The 20,794-nt window shown below is 53.8% G+C and overlaps 2 protein-coding genes across 2 annotated transcripts; one reads left to right on the top strand and one right to left on the bottom strand.

Annotated features, from left to right (window-relative positions):
* Positions 1 to 1,708: 1,708 nt before the first annotated feature.
* Positions 1,709 to 7,264, bottom strand: LOC128137714 (rho-related BTB domain-containing protein 3-like). The gene is made up of 3 exons (XM_052778855.1): positions 6,556 to 7,264; positions 4,553 to 4,719; positions 1,709 to 3,662 (listed from the first exon to the last, which is right to left on the bottom strand). The coding sequence occupies exons 1-3, from the start codon at positions 6,677 to 6,679 to the stop codon at positions 3,465 to 3,467; spliced, it is 489 nt and encodes a 162-aa protein (XP_052634815.1). The 5' UTR covers positions 6,680 to 7,264; the 3' UTR covers positions 1,709 to 3,464.
* A 7,675-nt stretch (positions 7,265 to 14,939) lies between these two features.
* On the top strand, positions 14,940 to 19,947 carry LOC128137116 (glutaredoxin-1-like). The gene is made up of 3 exons (XM_052777785.1): positions 14,940 to 15,195; positions 18,802 to 18,916; positions 19,716 to 19,947. The coding sequence occupies exons 1-2, from the start codon at positions 15,001 to 15,003 to the stop codon at positions 18,907 to 18,909; spliced, it is 303 nt and encodes a 100-aa protein (XP_052633745.1). The 5' UTR covers positions 14,940 to 15,000; the 3' UTR covers positions 18,910 to 18,916; positions 19,716 to 19,947.
* Positions 19,948 to 20,794: the final 847 nt, after the last annotated feature.

The following is a 20,794-nucleotide window of genomic DNA, read 5'->3' as shown; positions in this document are numbered from 1 at the left end:
CCTGAGGGACACCACTCATCACTCTCCATCTGGACATTGAGCCATTCACCACTACCCTCTGGATGCAACTATCCGACCAATTCCTCATCCACCAAACAGTCCATCCATCAAATCCATTTCCCTCCAATTTAGAAAGAAGAATGTTGAGGGGGACTGTGTCAAAGGTCTTACAGAATTCCAGATAGATGATATCCATGGCTCTTCCCTTTTGCACTGGTGCAGTCACTCCATCGTAGAAGGCCACTAGGTTGGTCAGGCAAGACTTGTCCTTGGTGAAGCCAGACTGGCTGTATTGAATCACCTCCCTGTCATCCATGTGCCTTAGCAGAGCTTCTAGGAGGATCCGTTCCATGATCTTCCCAGCCACAGAGGTGAGGCTGACTGGTTGGTAGTTCCCAGTGTCCTCCTTTCTGCCCTTTGTAAAAATGGGTGCAATGTTTCCCTTTTTCCAGTCACTGGGGACTTCACCTGACTGCCACAACTTTTCAAATATCATGGAGAGTGGCTTGACAGCTACATCAGCCAGTTCCCTCAGGACTCTGGGATGCATCTCATCAGGTCCCAGGGACTTAGGTATGGTCAGGTTCCTCAGGTGGCCACGAACCTGATCTTCTCTTACAGTGGGAGGCACTTTGCTCCCCCTGTCTCTGTCTTGCAGGCCATCCACTCAAGAGGTGTGGGAAGCAAGGTTGCCAGTGAAGACTGAGGCAAAAAATTTGTAGAGTACCTCAGCCTTCTTGTCCATTGTTACCAGTTTGCCAATCATGTTCATAAAGGCAGGTACACTTTCTTTGACCTTCCTTTTCTGGCTGACATTCCTGTAGAAGCCCTTCTTACTATTCTTTGCATCCCTCGCCAAGTTCAGCTCCAGCTGCGCCTTGGCCTTCCTGAACCCATCCCTACACAACTGGGCAGCGTCCCTATACTCTTCCCAAGGTACTTGTCCCTGTTGCCGCTTCCTGTGCGTTTCCTTCTTGCCCTTTAGTTAGACCAGCAGATCTCGACTCCTCCATGCTGGTCTCTTGCCTTCTTTTCTTCATTTCTTACACCTGGGGATTGAGAGTTCTTACGCTCTATGGGAAGTGTCCTTAAAGATCTGCCAGCTCTGTTCTGCTCCCTTGACCCTGAGGGCAGTTTCCCAGGGGACCCTATTGACTAGCCCCCTGAACAGCTGAAGTTTGTTTTTCTAAAATTCAGGGTCTTGACTTGACTCTTTGCCTGACCCATAACCCTCAGGACTGCAAACTCCACAAGTGTGTGATCCCGGCAGGGGATCCCTCCAGGCTGCCTCCAATCTTGATGTCACCAATTATCTGACTTGCATTGGTGACCATTAGGTCCAGTATCCCATCCCCTGTGGTAGGGCTGTCTGTTACCTGGCTTAAGAAGTTATTGACAATGTTCTCCAGGAGTCTCCTGGATTGCCTACAGCTCACCATGCTACTTTTCCAGCAGATGTTGATGTGGTTGAAGTCCCCTGGCAGGACAAAAGCCCGCGAGTGCGATGCCTCCTGTAGCTGGAGTAAGAAGGCTTCATCAATAGGCTCCCTTTGATCGGGTGGCCTGTAATAGACACAAACCTCAAGGTTCCCTTTGTTGCCTCGGTCTCTAATTCTTCAACCTGCTCGTGGCTATTCTTCAGAGACAACTCTTCATACTCTATCCATTTCTTGACATAGAGGGCTACCATTCCACCTGTGAGCAACCTGGTCTAGTGGAAGGTGTCCCTGCCCGTGGCAGGGGGGTTGGAACGAGACGATCTTTAAGGTCCCTTCCAACTCAAACCACTCTATCTTTCTATGACACAGAGGAAGGAGAAAAGCAAAGGACAGGCTGCCGGGCGTGCGGACACCAAATTGCAAAGGATACCACTCCACTGGCGTGGTGCCCTTTTCCTTCAAGCCAGCCCCCATGTGCTTGGCTCCAAAACGGCCACCCTGGCATCAGTCACCCACCGGAGACTTCAGAAATCTCATCTGACAGCCAACAGCTTTAGTACTGCTCTGCAGCAGCCCTGGGTGCTCCGTGAATGGTGAAAGCACCGAGGAAACTCCAGGTGATGGCAGAGCAAACATTTGGCGTGGTGACACTGTACAGCTCATCCTCGAGTTACTCGGGTGCTGTCCGAGCACACGCTGACGGGTGCTGACAAGCGATGCTCAGCAGCAGCATCACCGCCTAAGTTTCACGACAGGCTCATGTGCAGCCTGCTATCCATCAGGATAACTGCAACGTGGAGACAGAAGCACTGTCACTGTCGCTTTCCACAGCAGAAAAAGAAACGTTTAATAAGCTATAATGCCAAACCGGTAACCCACTGGGGAACTGGGAAACGGGTAAGTAGACGTGCCTAGATTGAGCCCTGCGGGGACCCTAAGTCCGAAGGGTCTCTCTGCTCTCCTGCCTCACCAAGGGGAAGCCAGAGGCAGCTCCCACCTTCACCAAACAGAAGGGACGACCTGATTCCTGCAGCTTCAGGAGAACCCCGGGGTGGTTGAGACCGAAGCCCTGCAGCGAGAAGATGCCACAAAGTCCTTTCAAACACGCCCTGTCAGCTGAAACAGCAGGAAGGGAAGCAAAGCAAGTCCGCTGTGGACCGAACCCACGGGTGGGTGACACCTGCCAGCACGGGTGCCCTGCTCTCCCACGTTTAATCCAGACCTGGCTATACCAAATGGACATTTCAGAAGAGTCGCAGATGGGCCACTGGAAGACAAATTCCAGGTCCAAAGAAAGCAGGGAGGACCGAGCTCTCCTTCCTTTGCTCATAATGATTACAAAGTTGTCCGTCATCACAAATACACGTACGAGCCTTGCAAATGCCAAAGAAGACCTTTAACGTCCTTTGGACCAAGCAGAGCTTTGGCTCACTGATACGACACATCCCCTTCTGGAATACCCTGGCCCCGTACCGACGGTCCGAATATGAACTACGGGTCAAAGAGATGCACCCATCAGGATCACCTTCATCAGGGGGATGGAAACTCCCAGAGGCAATGAGGAAAACTTTCTACAGTCACGTGTCAGGAAACAGATGTACCGTTTGGGAAAATAAATATCAGTTCCCTGGAAGAACCTGGGTTTATTTACTTGAATGGGCATTAGTTATCTGATTTCTTGAGATCTGCTGGAGACTCCTGCAAGGTTCCTATTTTCTTCAAAGAAAACCCCAGCCCTTAAAGAGCAGGTATTGGACGTGACTCATCACCTCAATTCAAACGTACAAACTAAACCAAGATTATATACGTAAGGTGGAGGGGTTGACGTAAGATGACCAAACCGTCCCAGTTGCTTCAGTTATGGGTGGGAACCTGGCCATCAGTAGAGGAACCAACAGACAAGGGGATGCAGCTGCGGGCTATGCTGCTCTTTACATGTCGCGTGCTGGTCCCACGGTAGGGTGGTGCAGCACCCAGCTCAGACGGACTCTGGACTGGACTAGACTGTGTGGCCTAAAGAAGTCCTCATCGTCTTCTCGTGCAGAAGTAGTACTGTCCAGTACCTCGCTTCGGATTTAAGCAGAACTGAGAAACATTTCTTGTTGTAGAAGTAATCGATAGGTTACCTGAAAGATCTTGAAATTCAGGCTTTTGACTGAAGATGAGGTAGTTAGTGGCAATAAAATGAAGCAGCCAAGTCGAAAGGCAATCGGAATTGTGAAACTGCGAGAAGAAGGGAAACACAAACAACACTTAATGCTATCGTGTCGAAAAGACAGCTACGCCTTGCTTGTCAAAATATTTCAGATTTCCCCTGTCAACATACATAGCAGTTTACTACATAAAGTTTTGACTGCAGGAGGTAACAAAGGAAAAGCCGTTGATGGAAATATGTAAACAGACGGAGACCGGAGAACGAACGATAAAACTCCCTCTCCCGCGGGTGTGACCTAACCCCTGGGCCTCCTTTGGCCATGAATCTTGGCAATTTTTGTCTTCTGCAGAGAAGCAGAATTGGAGAAAAAGGAAGATAAGGAGCCTGGCGCGCTGGTTTTGTTGTCTCCTCCCTCTCCACAAAATCCTGTTTGTTCAAGACAATAGCCTGCCTGAGACTTGTAAACGATTCAGGTTTTATTTTCCTCTTCTGTCTTCCAGACCTCTCTTTACTGTCTCTCTTTCTCTCTCTTGTCAGCCACTAGTCTTTTCTTTTCCTGCTTCTTATGTATGTCACTCAATATTCTATCAGGTTAGATCTCCTTTGCCACCTGCGTATCAGACAATTTTCTTTTTGACTGAAAGGGCAAGTAGTGCTTCTTCACTTGCCTGAAACACATCTTTTCTGGCAGCAGCTGCAATTAAGCGGAACTGCCACAACCTGTCTATGATGAAGGAAATCGCACAGATCATCGTACGGCAGCGCATTCTGCAATAAAAGGCTGAAGGCCGTATTTTAGCCAGCCTTGTGCCACTAGATAGCCCTCATCAACAGATTGTGTATCGGTGTTTGTCCTTGGGAAGGGAAATCATTAAGACCGTAAAAACCTTATCAGTTAAACAAACCCCACTAATCAGAGTCGACATGCATATTCTTCGTTGCTATACACAACACGTACCTTAGCTTTTTTGAGCAAGCTAACGATACTGAGACTTGTGGATGCCAGTTCCCGGCTAGGCATGCTCTGAAGCTGCGTGATAATGTAAAGCTCACAAATATGCTGGAGTCTCATTACTTGGTACATCTCTGCACAGATCAAGAGAGACATAGCTTGGAGAATACTGGCTGAAAAACAAGAAAACAGAAGTTACATGTGTTTTGCCTTTTTGACAAGATGATCAAAGCCACTTTTCACCCAGTCACCTTTTAAACAATGGACACAAAATCAAACCATTGTTGATCACCTTATTTCCTTTTCATTATTATCCCTATAAGTTTGCTATATTGCTCTCTTTTTGCCGATAAACTACGTAATTAACAGGAAAAGAGAAGTTAGTACTTTTTAGGAGGTAAGTGTAATAAATTGTTATCAAAATCCTGCATCTTGAAGATGCTGAGTCAAGTGCTGCTGGTCTATTTAAAGTCAAGTGATGACTAATAAGAGGATTTAGCTTTCCTTTCAGAAAAGAACATGTGCATTACATGTACAAGAAAACGCAGCAAAAAGGCCAAAAAGAAGATGGAGCAACTCTATTTTTGAAAAAAATATGGTACGGTGTTTGCATATATAAACTGATGGGCAAGGAAAAGTTAGGCGGACTGAAAAGAGAAACATATGGAAAACCTAAGAATGAGGTAGAATTATTTGAAAAGAAAACAGAAGCAAAAATACATAGCACAACAACTTTCTTTCATTATATCAAAGTAATCCATATTTAAATCCTATTTCTTATTTAGCGTGTAGATTTTCTTCCCATTAAAAAAGACAAAGGTTAAGACACAACGAATACTCTAGCTCAATTTTTCTTGCCAAATACGCCAGTTGACATACTTTTATTCTGGTTTTACATACAAATAAGGTATTCATGTGTACAAATAAGATATTCCTACAATTTAACCTCGTTTATATTAAACTTAGCAAAATATATGCTCAACAAAATGACAATTTTGAAATAAAACCCAGAATTAAGATTAGAAAGCAGTATTACTGTGATGTAGAGCAAAAATTCCAAACATTGTAATGGACCAGAAATGCAATTCCACAGTTTTTTGAGTCTTGCTGTGTCAGCACAAAACAAATACAGCATTTTATTAGTGGTATTCGTTCTGCCTGCATTGGATTGTAAAGGGAACTAGGCCTTAAGCCTCACTGTTTCTAAGAATATTCATATCAGACATATAACTAATGATTAGAGATTACTTTAGATGTGATTAATAGAATGCAGGTGCTTATAAAACAATATGCATAAGTTGCTTATTTGTCATATATGTAGGCCCCACCACGGCTGGCTTAAAACCCAGTCAAGCTGAATCAACAGAAGAAGGATCATATATCTTAGACCTAAGACATGGGAGTAAGTGATTAACTTTAGAACAAGATAAATTAATAGAATAGCCTGAGTGATTTTCAGAAATTCAAAGGTGATCTTTGATGTGTAAGAAGAAAAGTGATTGTGGTGACCAAAGACCTTCTGCCTACGACCACTAACTTCAGAAGAACCAGGACAAGACAATAAGAGTCAGTCAAGACAGGAAAATGTATTGGACTTTTGAAACCACTGGAGAATAGAGAACTGAGAGTTCGTGGAAAAACACCAAGAACACCAAGAACTTCTTTTGACAAATCATCAATTGCGTATTGTTTTGTAAAGTCATATATATAGAAGGCGTTTTTGAGTTATTTTTTGCCATTCACTGCGGTGGTGGCCCAACTCTGAGTTGTTACTAAAGCAAACCTAGAGAAACCCATGACTGAAAATCCTTTAACATTGATTTTACTTGAATAAGAGTGATTTCTTTCTTTATTGCACAATATGAACAAGTTCTCTTTCTCGAGACGTTCTACATTAACAAGACTGGCATTTTTCAATGAAATAAATGCTGCTACTTTACTCTCTATCAATGCCCCACTGCAGAAAAATGAGTAACAACAGGCATACGTGTATTTTAAAATTTTCTTACCTGGGCAGCAGGAGTCGGTATAAAGGTACTCTAGAAAGGAGAGGAAAGTGTCTTTGGAAACCCCATACACTGGAACCAGAACACTACTTGCTTCTAGATAATTACCATTAAACATAGCTGCCATTACCTCACAGCGAGCTACCAGAACTGCTCTGTGGGCTGGTACAGTTGCACCTGCAGGACACGAGATAAAAACCAGTGATGATTTTACATACCCAGAGAGATCTTGATTTTAAAGCTCTCATTTTCTCAGAAGGCCTCCACTTCACTGAACATGAAGTGTTTAAAAGTAACACTATCCAATAGATAACTAATAGCACACACTCTCTTTATACCGGTCAAGATGTTTACATCTGCCTGGTAGCCACCGGCAAACAAAAAGAAATACCAAATTTGTTACGACAACCTGCTCCCAGCACCAGGTGCTGCAAACAGGGCAAACTTGTGTCAGTCAGAAACAGGCTTTCCACTAGCCAGAAATCTGACAGCGCTGTAGTTACACCAATTGACACGAACTGAACCTCTGGCCCATTGCATAAATAGGCAGTGCTGTGAATTATTATGCAAATCAGTAATCTGTGTTCATCAGTAATCCCATTGGTAATGAACGGGGGTTCTGGAAGTCAAACTTGCACATAACCACGCAAAGCAAAGAAAGGCAAATTATCCCAAATGACATTCCTTTAAATCCTTTAACTAAGTATGACATTAACCAGATCAAGTATTTTGCCTAGGTGAATTTCCTGATGGTTGTCTTATGAAAAGAATGCTGATAAATCTTTCCATTCTGTAATATTTGCAAGTGAATCATTTGCTTTACTACAGCATTTGGAAGACCCGGTAAGGTTACCGGCCCAGGGTGGTGGAGGTCTTACAGGCTCTTGAGGAAAACGGTGACAGCCTGAGCTGCCAGCCCTGGCACTCGGACTTCTGCAGAGTCCAGCCGAGCTCCACAGTCCTGTGTGCAAGAAAGTGCCAAACGAGGCACGACAGGAGAGCAACCAAAGACGGGATGAGAGCTTACAGCCGGATGTAAATGATTTAATCAAAATTACAATAAACAGACCAACTGACATGCAAGATAAATATACTGTAAATGCTACTGTAGAAGTTACTGTCTTAATTTCCTCCTTACCCACAACCCTGCCACCTACCTAATTCCTTGAAGACATTTGGCACTTTATCGTTCCTGTTCTATTTCTGTTCACCTGTGCTTCCGCTTCCAAATTGCCTAAGCTGCATACAAAATGTGTATGTTTCTATATAGAGAGAACGCGTGTGAATTGTATTATATATTTACACCCATATCATGAGCAATACACGATGCAGACCTGATGTAAGATATGCATGCAGTTTTGTATGTGCATGCAATTGGATATTTAGCTACTACTACTTAGGAGGTTCGGTCACATTATGAGTCTTTACACAGACTCAATGGCACATTTTGCAATGGCTCCCAAGTACTTTATAAGCTAGAAAGCTAGATGCAGCACACCCCCTTCATTTCCCCCGTCTAGCCATTTTGCATAGGAAGGCGGGGGGTGATGTTCTGCCGCAGGTTCAGGGGGCACAGGCAGGGCACGGGGGCTGCGGGACCAAGGTCATCTTGCGAATGGCAGCTACAGAGAACTAAGATAACGACATAGGTATATATTAAAAAGAAAAAAAACCCAAAGAGTTCACGCTTTGCTTTTGGTTTGACTTCTCCGTGGAAGCCGGGGGCAGAAGGGGGCACTGCAATATGCGGACTGAGCAGTTCCCTTTGCCTGCTTCTCGTGCAAAAAAACAGCTGAGGCTGACGGTGCCCGAGCAGGGCCCTGCCCCGGGGAAGAGGCGGCTGCAGGCTCCCCGGGAGCGCAGGTTCGCCCAGGCAGCAGGTCTCTGCTGCCCGCCCCCCGCTGCGGTCGCATCCCACAGCATCCCATTCTCCAGCGCTCCCACCGGCCCGTAGCCGCCTTCACCTCTACCGAGAGGACGTAAAGCAGCCGTCCTGACCAGGTAACCGCTAATACCCGCTACGGGCAGGTATGAAGAGTGACGCGAGAGGCAAGATGGGCACCGAGTGCTGTGAGAGGCCCGCGGCGTCCCCGAGGTGCCCGCGTGCTTTTCCCTTGGTCAGCCCTGCCAGGGTGGCCTGACAGTGCCCCGACCACACGAGGGGGTGGCAGAAGGCCTGCCAAACCCTGCTGGAGACACAGCACGTCCTGGTTATTTCCCGAGTCTGGACAATCGTCACCCTAGGTTTCTGGGAAAGTGATTTTTAAAAAGTCTGGTTGGAATTATAGGAAGAGAGCGAGCCTGGGAACACGGAACACCCTGTGAACAGGGGGGGCAAAGTGCAGAGCCTGGCTGGCTTTCTAAATGCTTCACGTCACTGGACGAGAGTTCTCCAGCGCTCGATACCCATCCGCTGCCAATCACAACAAGCCACATCACACTGCAAATCCTGGGAAGCACAACCTTTTCTTCCAAAGATAAAATGACTCAGCATAACAAGAGGAGTGGCATCTTCTCCTAAGCTCGTGAACCAGTGCTGATCGCTGTGCATCATCTGTAAATAATTCCTACGGATACGCAGCCTGTCCGTCCCTGTAAGCCCCGTTTCCAACCGGCATCCCAAGCTTTCTCTCCCCTGCGGTGCAAAGGGAACATTAAGGGAAATGAGTGCACAGCTGTGGCAGCGTTGCTGGTTTTTCGACAGGTTATTCACTGAACCCTCGCCAACTGCCACAAATAGCTTTCAGCTCTGCATGTGGCTGTGTCACTGGAAGTAGATGAGTTTGGTGGCATTTCCAAGAAAACATTTCCTCCGGGGTCCTTCTCCCCCATTTTTGCCCAGCTCTGGACTCTGACTCTCCTTTTGCTGGGGAGAAAAGAGGAGAAAACAATTCTTTACTTCTATCAGCAGTCCTGTGCCTTCCCTCAGGCAGAAAGGGCTTAGGAAGGTGAACTCTCCGCTCAGATTTTCCAAGATATTAGGGCCTTGCTTTGCTCAGCGGTGCGAGATGGAGCTGCTCGGGCCCATTTTGGGGAGTGACCCGACATCTGGACCGGACTCACACCAGGTCGGCACCGCGGGACCTGCCTTGACAAGGCACCTCGTGGGCCTTGCAACCTGCCATTACGTTGTCACCGGCACAGTAACCAAACCTCCCTGTTCTGTTCCTCTTCCGTGGCTGTCTACGTGGAAATAAGCGTGACTGTCCCTCTGCTTCTTTTGGGGGACTAGCACGGGTTGAGATGGGCTTTAGGAACAAACGGGCAGTGCGCCCATATGCCCGCTTTCCAAGTCAGGCATCGCTCAAAGTTCAGGAAACACTTGATGTAGAGAAAGCATTACCAGCGAGACTCAGTCTCACCTCTAAGGAAGTCCCATGCAGAGCAAAAAACCTCCCTGAAATATTCAACTCTTCTTTCAGAAATATCTTTTTTTTATTTTTTTTTTCCTGAGTTAGGGTACATCAAGTGTGCAATCCAGGTTCTGATTACTTGCCCTCATTTTTATTGACAGCCTGTGAGGCCCTGTTTATTTTTACTCACCATTTACTCTGCATGGGGTAAGACTCCGGCTGCTAACCTTCCCCTTTGGCTTGCAAACTTCCAAAATATCATCCATTTCATTGAAACCAGCATCCAAGGAAGTGAAAGATTAAGCACGCGCGTGAGCACACACATGTGGGGAGGCTCTTACGCAACCCGGTAGAAATATTTAGACATTAGGTTTCCAGCGTTAGCTTCACGTCTCTCAATTTAGCATGCAAATACACCATTACGATGTTCCATATCTGCAGAAAACTTGCACAGACTTTGTTGATAAATGATTGGCAAAAAGGCTTACCTCGCTCAGGAGGAGAAGTTCATCCAAGCTGCATCTCTGACTACTTCACTCTGTTGCGGGCGATTGTGATCATTCCTCCTACCAGCCTCTGCACTTCAGCTGACGCACAACCCCCCTGAAACGCAATCCTCCAAACGGGAAGAAGTACAGGAGTCGCGACTTTGCTATCCTTTGGGGAAAAACAGTACCAAATGAACGTTTTGATGAAATTGCTGGGGCTGAAATCAGCCACGGAAAAGAAGGAATTTGAAAAGCCGCTTGCAGAGTTGTTTTGCGCAGGGAGATGTTGGGGCTACCAAGGATGCTTTTTGAAACAGTCCTGCAGGGACGACCATGCTCACCAGGACAGGGGGATGCAGATTCAGTCCTCTCCCTGAAATCTGCCTCCTCCTGGCTTTTAGGAGAGTAGTTTGACCTTGTCCTAGAGGGACCGTGTTGGCTGCCGGGGTGGTTCTTCCCTAAGGAATCTAATAACGTTATGCACACTTTTAAGCTTGGGTAGGATCAAGACCTGCACGCCTCTATGCCGAATACTATCGACGTCGTTACACACATTTTTGTGCAGAGTTAGCACTACACCTCTGCTTCCCTTTTTCCCCGCGCTGATGATGCTTTTAACCCGTTCTCATAGCAGTGGTTTCCCCCAGAGGAAGAATACCTTCCCGTTTTGGCAAGAGGTATAGCGGACCCGGCGAACACCTAAAAGTAATGTCAGTAGCCCTGGCAGGATTTCCCGAAAGGCTGGTTCCTTCACGGCGGTAACTCCCCGAAGAAGTAACTGGTGTAGAACTGGGGTATGGCTGGAGAGCTGAGGGATGAGCCTCGCACTACCCCGTCGATTACAGACCCTGGAAATACACCCAGACCGACTCAATGCTCGTGACGGAACGGGAGCGCCGGGACGGCAGTCACCAAGCGATCCCACAGCCCCGCCAGCTCAGGAGGACTGCTTACCCCCACAGCGTGGCCGGGAGCGTTTGACGCCAAGAGCCACAACTTCTTCTGGGTCACCGCACGCAGCCGTCCCACGGCACGCGCCGGGAAGCCCACCCTGGCCGACCTGCGCCACGCACTCGGCATCACCGCCACGACCTCGTGCGGGGGGAACCCTCCTGCACCCGGGGTTTCTCCGCTGCGCCCGCGGGCTCTGGATGTGAGTACCTGGGGAGCAGCGTCCCGAGCCTCTCTCCCCTCGACGCTGCAGGTCTCTTCGCCTCGCCGACTAGTAGCCCCGCACGGTTCTCCTCCTCCACCCACCCCTCGCTGCTGCCCTAGCACTCATCGCAGCGGGCAGGTGTCTGCAGACTCCCTGTCCAGGGCTGGCTTTTAACCCTGGTGACGCCTGTCCTGGCACTGACCGGTCTTGTACGCCCAGCTACGAGTAAAGGCTTCCCGCGGCTCTCAGCCGAGGGCGAGCTGCCGGCCTGGCATCTGGAAGCACAGCCTGCAACTTGAAAGCGCGCGGGCACCACGGGCCAGGAAGAACGCGCTTCTCACCGCTGGATCGTAATTCTTATTTTCTTGTCTCAGGGCAGGCACGGCAGCATTTATAGGTGGATGCGAGCAGAGGCTTAGAGCTCCGCTTAACTCCGCGCCCAGAGCCAATGCTACAGACCACGACGTTTTGCGTATGGAGGTTTAGCAGCATCCCTCTTGCTGTTCATTTCGTTTTCGGCAGATACCGTTGAGCGTCCAGCCAGGATCCACGTGCCTTTATTATGCCTGACAGTTAAGCGAACAACGCAACGGGAAGAAATTCGATGTTGGACCCAGGCAAGAAAGAACCAGCAAATATAAGTAAGTAAGTAAGTGGTGTGTCTGTCATCTCCCGCTCCCACCCTGCTGCCTTGCCCTCTCCCCCCCCCAGCCCCCCGGCACAAAAGGGCTTTTGGGCAGCAGCTGCCCATCCGCCTACACCGGGGACGCAGAAGGCGGGCTGTGCCCCCAAGGGCACGGGGAGCGATGGGCATCGCAAAACCTCTGGGTAGCCCAGCTGGGCTTTCAGCTTTTGCTGGCCTTCCTTTTAGGATATTTTAAAGGGTGAAAACACCAGCAGCTGGCTTTTCTTCTTCAGGAAGAGAAATGCTTGCACCCAAAATGGGACAACGTGCAGGAAATACTGCCTCAGTGTTCTTATCGCTGCGCGCGGGATGCCTTAGTTAGCTTCAGCCGCTGCGCTTTCCCCGCACCAGTCACCTTTCAAGTCCGTTCAGTCGACGCGTGCGGACGTCAAGGGCACGCTTAGGTAGTGCCTGACCTTTGCTGCAGTTTCAAGGTGGGCAAGGGGGTACTTCAGCCAGGTGACACCTATTCCGAGGGCTAACACGGACTAGCAGAGAAGATACTCCGGGAAAAGCATCTGGTCTCCAGGCTCTTCTGCTTTCCTGGAAAGAAGAGAATGAAAAGCAATACCGAAAGTGGAAAGTGGGAGAAGCTTCGCTGCCAGGGACTTTCCGTGGTGTAGCAAGCAGCTGGCCGGCGCCTGGCGAGCAGCTGTGGTATGGAGGTGCCCCAAGAGCGGCCTAAACCCGGCTGCCGACATTCTCCTTCCCGAGGACGGCAAAGCAGCGGGGTGAGCTCAAAAGGCCTGTTTTTCTGTGCGCAGCGGAGCAAGTTTCCTTCTCCCGCGCTGACGCTGCAGAAAACTGCATTTGGAAAGCCCTGTTTGGGGTAGGGGCAGAGCTCTTGCACGCGCCTGTCACGCGCAACGCCGATCGACTGGAGAAAAGATAGCGTGGGCCCTGGTGCTGGTTTTCCCCTTCCAGACCCACGAAAAAAAGAAGTGAACTTCTTTATTCTCCTCCTCCTGGATTAAGCCTCGTTACTGGAAGTAGCCAGGGTGTGAGCGGGCTCGCATTTGGCGAGCGGCCCAAGATCCTTGCGGGGACTGCTCAACTGCCTAGACCGGTCCTGGGCTCCCCAGTACGAGAGAGACGTGGACAGACTGGGGCGAGGCCAGCAAAGGGCCGTGCAGATGGCGAAGGGATGGGAGCATCTGTCATACGCGGGGAGGCTGGGAGAGCTGGGGCTGCCCCGCCTGGGGAAGGGGATGCTCGGGGGGGTCTTGCCCACGTGCATAAATACCCGGTGGAGGAATGGAGATGACGGAGCTGGGCTCTTCCCAGTGGTGCCCAGTGCCAGCACCAGCAGCAACAGGCACAAACGGGGACGCAGGAGGCTCCGTCTAAACATAAGGAAAACACTCTCTTTGTTTCGGTTGCGGAGGCTCCATCCTTGGAGTCATTCGGGCCCTGAGGGGACACGGCCCTGAGCAACCGGCTGGAGCGGACCCTGCCCTGAGCAGGGGCTTGGGCTGGGTGATGTCCGGAGGTCTCTGTCGTCCCGTGCAAGTCAAACGGGTGGAAAACGCTGGGGACTCCCGGGCAATAAAGCAACTTAGTTCAAAAGCAAGCGGAGCAGGGCTGAGCGCTTTGACAAAAGCTGAACTAAGTATCAGACTGAGTCTGCCCAGCAACGGTCTGATACGTTGCATATGGTTGTTTGCCACCCCTGTAACAAAGCAGCTGTATGTTGGTGAGTGGCTGGCACGACACGGGCTCTGCCCGGAGGAGGGATGCTGCAGACGGCCATCGTCCTGCCAAGCCTCTCGCTTGCGGTTGCAGCGTTGCTGCCACGGCTTGACATCTGAAGTTTGGGCACGATTCGTCCCTCCTGGGCTGGCTACCCAACTGCATCTCGTACGACTTTCAATCTCTGAGGGATTGCAGCCTCAACATTTTTCCCTCCGTCAAGTGTACAAAAGCGTGCTGAATTGTGTCATACCGTGCGTGTGTTGAATGCTTTTGATTCCACTAATATGTCCCCTAAATACATTCTCAGCATAGGTGCCCTCAAGTGACAGTTCGGGACTTTCTTTCAACGCTGGGACGGGTTCTCTGAACGCTTTTGGTCCTCAGGTCCTGTTGGGGCTAAAACACAGACCTCCTGGGAACTGAGGCAAGGCTGAGAAGCTGTTCAGGCACTTTTGGAAACCGTCGGCAGGGAATGCCACCCCTGTGGAAGGCTTGCAGGTCGAAAGACGTACGCCCCAAACGGGTTGGGTTTGGGGATTTTCTTTTCGCTTCTGGGGTGGGAAGCCAGTATGGCGAAAGGATGGATGTCAGTTAGCTTCCCTGTGGGCTTCGGGATGTCCGCACTGTGCCCCCAGGGCGGTTTCAGCATCCCGAACGGTGAGGTGAGGGGCAGGACGGACATTGCCCAACGTGCCTCGGGGGAGAGAGGCGGCAGCGGGAGCTCAGCCCCGGCCGGCGCACCAGTTCGCGAGCCGCTCCTGCAAACCTCGTGCCGCAGCGCGGGCGCTGAAGTGACGCCCGACAGCTACCTGTCTTCCCGCTTTCATCCTGCAAAGTAGTGCAAAGAAACCAGTTTGGCAATTTGGATTTCCTGTAAAAAGAGGCAGAAAGTAAAAGTACCGCTGCCTTAAAACCCACGGTCTGCTGAAGAGCTTACGTCCTCTTGGGGAGGAGTTTCCAGGGAGGAAGGCACTGTCCAGCTCATAAATACCTCGGGCTGAGATTGCTGCTGTCCCGCCTGCCTGTGAACTCGCTGGGGAAGGGCAGCGCTCCCGCTCACCTTGAAACAGCAGCATGGCTGATAAGTTTCTGGAGAGCAAAATCCAGGACGGCAAGGTAACCCTGTTCGTAAGGGCAGGCTGCCCTTACAGCAGGAATGCCATGGAGATGCTCAAGCAATACAACCTTGCGCCCGGGTGCCTGCAAGTGTTTGACATTAACGAATCCAGGGACGCTCAGGATTACTTCCAAGCAACAGGGCAGAGCCCGGTAAGTTCTCGCAGTCGTATTTCAGAGGTTGCGGACCCTTGCCTTGTCCCAGCCGCCCCAGACTCCGGCCAGCTGCCGCAGGGGCTGAAGCGAGGTCTCTTTCCCCACGGCTCTCCGTGCCGGCTCACAGGGAGAAGCCGCACCCCTTTCCCACTTGGCGAAAGCTCCGTGTTTCGATTCCTCTGCTCCTCCGGTCGCTGCAGCCACCGCGGGGATCCCTGCTGCCGTGCCCGGGGGTGCAGCCTGCTCCGCACCGCGGGCACCGGCTGGGCGCAGGTTTTGCCCCGCTGCCGGCCGCTGCCGGCCGCTGCCGGGGAGCCGCGGCACCTCCCGGGACAGTCGTGCCCCCTCCAACCCCCGCTGCTGCTGGAGCACGCGGGAGCGTGGAAAAAGGCTGGCGTTGAGGCTTGGTGCGTGACCCTGCCGGCTAAAGAAGGGCTGGTGGAGGGGGGTACGGCCACGTTTCCAGGCGCCTGATGGGAAGCTCCTTCAAAGCTCTTCCCACGGCGCTGCCCGAGGCAGCGCAGGTTTGCGGAGGGGCAAGAACTCGGAGCTGCCGGGGTGCCTGAATTGGGACGCTTGCCTTCCCCTCTGACGGCAAGCAGAAAGAGCGCTGCGAGTCGCACCCTTGCAGCTGGCCGCAAAGTAGATGCCGCGCCCGCAGAAAATTTGGCGGCGGCCTCTTCCGAAGCTTGCTTCGACGGTCCAATCCGTCTCGGGGCGCAGCGCTCCGTGCTTGAGCTTCAGGAACGAATTTCCCCACAAGCGCTGCGGCTCAGGGCCGGCAGCTCGTGCCTCGGTGGCAGCTACACCGCCAGCTAAGCACCAGGACCCTTTCTCCCCTCCCCGATCCACCGTAACGCTCCCGAAGTCCAACGGCCTCCACGAAGCAAAGCGGCAGGCGGAGGCCGGGGACGTGCTATCCCCGCCGCCGGGCTCTCGGGGGGAGTCTTGCGCGCCGGCTGTGCGTCCAGACTCGTGGCCGGGCTCGGCCCAGGGAAAATCCGGACCCGCGCTCGTGGTTTTGGGGCGGCGGGACGGCCAGCCGGCCCTGGCGCAACGTGTCCCCGCCTCGGTCCCGCAGGGGTGACGGCAAGGCGCTGGCGCGGCCGCTGCCCGACCCTCCCGCCGCGTCCCGGCTCTCGGTGTCGAGCCCCTTCCCCGGCGCGAGTGTGACCCTGCCGTACCTTCTCGGGGCGGCAGAGAGGAGCCGACCTCCTGCTCGCCTCCCCGTCCCCGTCCCCAGCGTGGGCACGGGGTGGCAGCACGCCCGGAGTCACCCCGGGGGGGATGCCTTGCGCGGCTGGAGGGGCGGCAGCCGCGGGCCTTCGCTCGCGGCCTGCCGTGGAGCGGGCCGTCAGCAAGGCGCCGGAGCCCGGCCGCGCAGCCCAGCCGAGGCGGGCGGTTTACGCGGGGGATGCGGGCAAGAGCACGACGGCCTTCGCTGCCCGGGGGCTGCCGGGCCGCTCACCGCAGCTCCCGCCGGACACCTCGCCTGGCACGGCGGCCGCGGTGGAGCGGTTGGGGTCGGAGGGACCTCGAGAGGCCGCCGCGTCCAAGCCCCCCGCAACGAGCAGGGACGCCTCCCACCAGGCCGGGCTGCTCGGAGCCCCGTCCAGCCCGGCCCCGCTGGCCCCGCTGGCCGCTCCTCGTGCGTCGCGCGGGCCCGCGCCAGGCGTCTCGCTCGGCGTCTCGGGGAGAGCATCCGACGCCCGAGCGTCCTGACGCCCGGCCCTCGGGCTGCTGGAGCACGCCGCTAGCCGCCTTCTGCGCCGGCTGCCGCCAGGCGCCTCTCTCGTTTCTCCCCGCGGCCCCAGCCCCCTGTAGCGCCGGACCTTCTGGGAAAGCCTTCCTAAAGGGCCCCCCCGCCGCCGTGCCGTCTGCGAGCTCTGCCGTATGCCGCCCTGTGCCGGCGGGCGTCCCTGCGGACCCCAGGAAGCCTCACAGCCCCGCGACCGAGCATCCCCTGAGCCTCGGCGGCAGCGTCGGGCAGGGCCGGGAACCGCGAGAGGCATCCCGAAAGCAGAAGCGTTTTTTTCCTGGCAGCGGGGGAATTCGGGCGGGAGGGAGAGGGCGGCCGGCTTTGTCAGCGAAGCGAGGCGCCGAAAGCAGAAACTGCTTTCCCAGCGGGAGGGGGATCGACGGGATTAGTAGCGAGCGAGAGCAGAAGCGGAATTCCAGGCTGCCGAAGAAGAACGGCGTGAGGTTTCGCGGGGGGAGAAGCCAGTCAGTGGGAGCAGAAGGACGTTTCCCAGCAGCAGGGGGCGGGGGAGAGGGGTGGCTGGCATCGGGGGGACACGGGGGTGGCTCGTGCGGCGCGGCGTCCACCCCTACGGGGACGTGAGGGGCCGGGAGCAGGGCTGGCGGGGAGGGAGGGCTCCGGGGTGAAGAGGGAAAGGGAAAGGGATGGGGAGGATAAACCAAAAGGCTGTCGGTGGGCCAGCGCGTCCCCCGGGCTGCCGTCGCCAGGCCAGCTGCGGGGCAGGGTGCACGTCGTCGTGCCGGCAAAGGGAGATCCTGAAGGGCACGGCTCCCCGGGGAGGGCAGCGGGGGGCTCCCGGCGGGTGGGCGTCCCTCCGCGGGGGGGGGGGTTCTCCTCCTCCTCCCAAAGCTGGACCTGCCCGTGGCGGCATGGAGCGGCGGAGAGGGCTTTCCGAGCTGCCGCCTTCCCACGAGCCGCCCTCGCCCTCTGGATTTTACGCCTCTTCTCGCCCGTGTCCTTTGCCTTGGGTCCTGGACCCGCTACCAGCTCAGTAATTTCACTTCTGCCTGTGTTTTCATTTCTTTCGCCCTTCCCTGGCTTTAGCTGGGTCGCTTTTTCCCAGCTCGACGCTGATTTCACTTCCCTCTGCGGAGAGCGGCACATGCGTGCCTTGAGGAAGTCTCCAATGCTGGGGTTCAGTACTCGTTCCTGGTTTTCAGGAGGGGGTTGCTTTTTTCTGTTTTTGTCTCTTTCCTTTTGCAAATTTGGCTCCGCACCGATTGCCGCTCGCCGCGCACCCAGGCGGCTGTCGTGAGGTGAGCCGGAGAAGGGGCCAGCGCGGGCAGGGCAACAGCAGGCGGTCAGGGCTGTGCGGTAGCCGGAGGACACGAGGCCAGCCAGAGGGTACGCGCAGAAGAAGGGGTTGTGCCAGAAATGCAAGCTTGCCGTGCCGAGTGACTTTTTGATAGCGCGGGCGGCCGGCGGGCGGCCGGCTGCGCATCCCACCTGGCAGCTCCACGTGCCTGGCAAGCCCTCGGAGGGACGGCGGGACTCCTCGGCGCCTGGAGAACCCGCCGCGGGCACGCGCACGGTCCGTAGGCGCCGCCGGGTGCGGAGCTGCTCGCTCGCCGCTCTGGGATCGCGTGCCTGGAGCATGTCCAGCGCTGCCCCGGAGCACGGTTCGACCCTCCTGCAGCCTCTGTGAAACGCCGAGTATTCCCCCACCCCTTCTCTTCTGGCAGCAGACCCTCAGGCAGGCGGGCCGTTGGGGGCTAGGAGAGGAGGGTTTTGTAAATGACGGCCTCCTCGGTGCGAAGCCCGCTTCCCAGGCAAACCCTCTCCCCGCTCTTTGCCTTCAGCAGCCCCGCTCCCCTGGTTAATCCGTGGCGTTGTTTTGTGCCCAGGTGCCTCGCGTGTTCATCGGGAGACACTGCATCGGAGGATTGTCCGACCTGGAGAACGCGCGCTGCAGGCTCCCTGCAATGCTGCAGCGCATTGGTGCCCTGCGGTAGCCGAAGGGTAAGTCCCGGGCAGGCTCGCTGGCCGGCAGCACTGCTCTTTCACCGGGGCAGGCAAACCTGAGCCTTTTTAATGCCGAAACATGACCCGACGGGGCGGTGGCGTGTGCCGCTACGCGACAGCAAAGCGTGAATTCATTTCTGGGGTCCCCAGCTGCGGCACAGACTTTGTGACTCTCTCCCTGCGGACTTGCAAGAGACGTCACCAAACTCTCTGGCAACGCAGGATTCAGCTGCTAGCCTTTGCCCAGGATCTAGACCAAACGGTTCAGCTCGTCGGGCTCTCTTCTTTTTCTTTCTTTCCCCACAGAGAAGATGGAGCCTGTGGCTCTCAAACAAAGTCTCGGAAGTTTCAGCCTGGCTGCTTACAGAGGACGGGCTCTTCCGATCTTATAACTGGCTTTCAAAAACGTCCGGACACGGGGTGGAGGGGGGGCCCAATGTACTTTTCTGCTGGGGGGAGCGTGGTGAGCCTCAGCAGGACCCTCTGAGCTGCTTGCACGCAGGCATGGAGAAATGCTGCAGCCGGGAACCAGCCAGCCAGCCAGAATACGAGGTGACGATGCAGTTTGTGCAGGTGCCGTACGGGCCTGCAGCATCTTTCACGCAGGGCAACGGCCTGCACAAGATGAGCAGAGCAGGGGACAGGGGTTCAACACAAGTATGTATGCGCACATAAAAGTGCAAAAGCACTGTCTAAAAAGTTGCCACGGCCTGTTCTGTCACGGTATCGTCTCAATCAAGTAGCTCCGGCCAGCAGCGATCTCTCTGCCCTTTACGTCTGCTCTTTCTACTTTCAGGAGAAAGATGACCAGCAGCTGCGACCTCCTCATGTCGACGTACGCGCTTCCAGGAGCAAATTGCGGGCGACTTCCTTCGGCGGGGTCAGATGCACCCGTTTGGCAAATGCAGCTTCTTTCCCTTCCGTCGGTCGGTGCTTCGACACGTGAACGTCTCTGCATCCTTTCTGGAGCTCTGGAGAGAGGTCCAGAGCGTGATCTGATTCGGCTCAATAAAATACGCTTGCTCCAAGCGGCTGCGTTCACCGTTGTGGTTCTTTTTTGTACAGACCCATTCCTGCACTCATCCTGAACGCCTCTATTCTCTCTACCGTCTTCTTCCTCCCTGTCTCTCCCGAGTGTCCCCCTGGAGTCTCTCGACGTTTCCCGCGTCCTCTAAAAAATGTCGTGACGGCGGTCGGAGCCGGAGGTGCGCGCAGACTGCTATAACGTGTGTGTGCTGCAACACAGTCTTGAAAATAGCCACCGCAGCCTGTGCCCGCATCCCCGGCCCTGGTGGCCCACCGTCTTTTGGCCGACATCTCGTGGCAGGGTCACGACAACTTGTCTGAGCGGGGCTTTTTTGGTAAGGGTTTTGTTGCGACGCAGCACGGCCGCAGGCAGGAAGCGAAACAGGTTTTTCATTTCTCGCTGCCGTCGTTCCGAACCAAGAGCTGCTTGGGACAGAAAACACCCGGGGCCGCGCAGCCTCTTGAGGGGGTTTGCTAACTGCAGAACGCCCCACTGAGGCAGCACGGGCCAGATTCAGAGCTCAAGTAAACAGCGCTGTGTCGGGAAAGGGGTTTATGGGAAACGCACAGCACGGCTGCTGCCAAGCCGACTGGTGAAGAGTCGCTTTCCATTCTCGGCATTCGAATGACACCGTCTCCCAAAAAAAGCTGAAAGGCTGTTGCAACTTCACGATGGGGCAAGAACCTCAAAGTATAAAACCCTTCTGAAGTCTTCCGACTTTTCTTTCTCTCACCCTTTTCCTCCACCCCCTCCCCCCCTTTTTTTTTTAAACAAAGGAATTAAAAGCTCGTCTTTCCTCTCTCTTTGTCTGAAAGTTCCATTAAGACCTGTGGAATTACAGCTGTTGT

This window comes from Harpia harpyja, chromosome Z (assembly GCF_026419915.1).
Source record: "Harpia harpyja isolate bHarHar1 chromosome Z, bHarHar1 primary haplotype, whole genome shotgun sequence".
NCBI classification, from domain to species: domain Eukaryota; kingdom Metazoa; phylum Chordata; class Aves; order Accipitriformes; family Accipitridae; genus Harpia; species Harpia harpyja.
The sequence above is the reverse complement of the archived record's forward strand: the minus strand, read 5'-3'. Positions and strand labels throughout refer to the sequence as shown.

Excerpts from the sequence above, each read along its gene's own strand:
- LOC128137714 (XM_052778855.1), bottom strand. The coding sequence starts at position 6,679 with ATGGCAGCTATGTTTAATGGTAATTATCTAGAAGCAAGTAGTGTTCTG. Across the intron at positions 4,720-6,555 it reads TACCGACTCCTGCTGCCCAG|CCAGTATTCTCCAAGCTATG; the intron begins GTAAGAAAATTT and ends CTTGTTTTTCAG. Across the intron at positions 3,663-4,552 it reads GCTTGCTCAAAAAAGCTAAG|TTTCACAATTCCGATTGCCT; the intron begins GTACGTGTTGTG and ends TTCTTCTCGCAG.
- LOC128137116 (XM_052777785.1), top strand. The coding sequence starts at position 15,001 with ATGGCTGATAAGTTTCTGGAGAGCAAAATCCAGGACGGCAAGGTAACC. Across the intron at positions 15,196-18,801 it reads AAGCAACAGGGCAGAGCCCG|GTGCCTCGCGTGTTCATCGG; the intron begins GTAAGTTCTCGC and ends TTTTGTGCCCAG.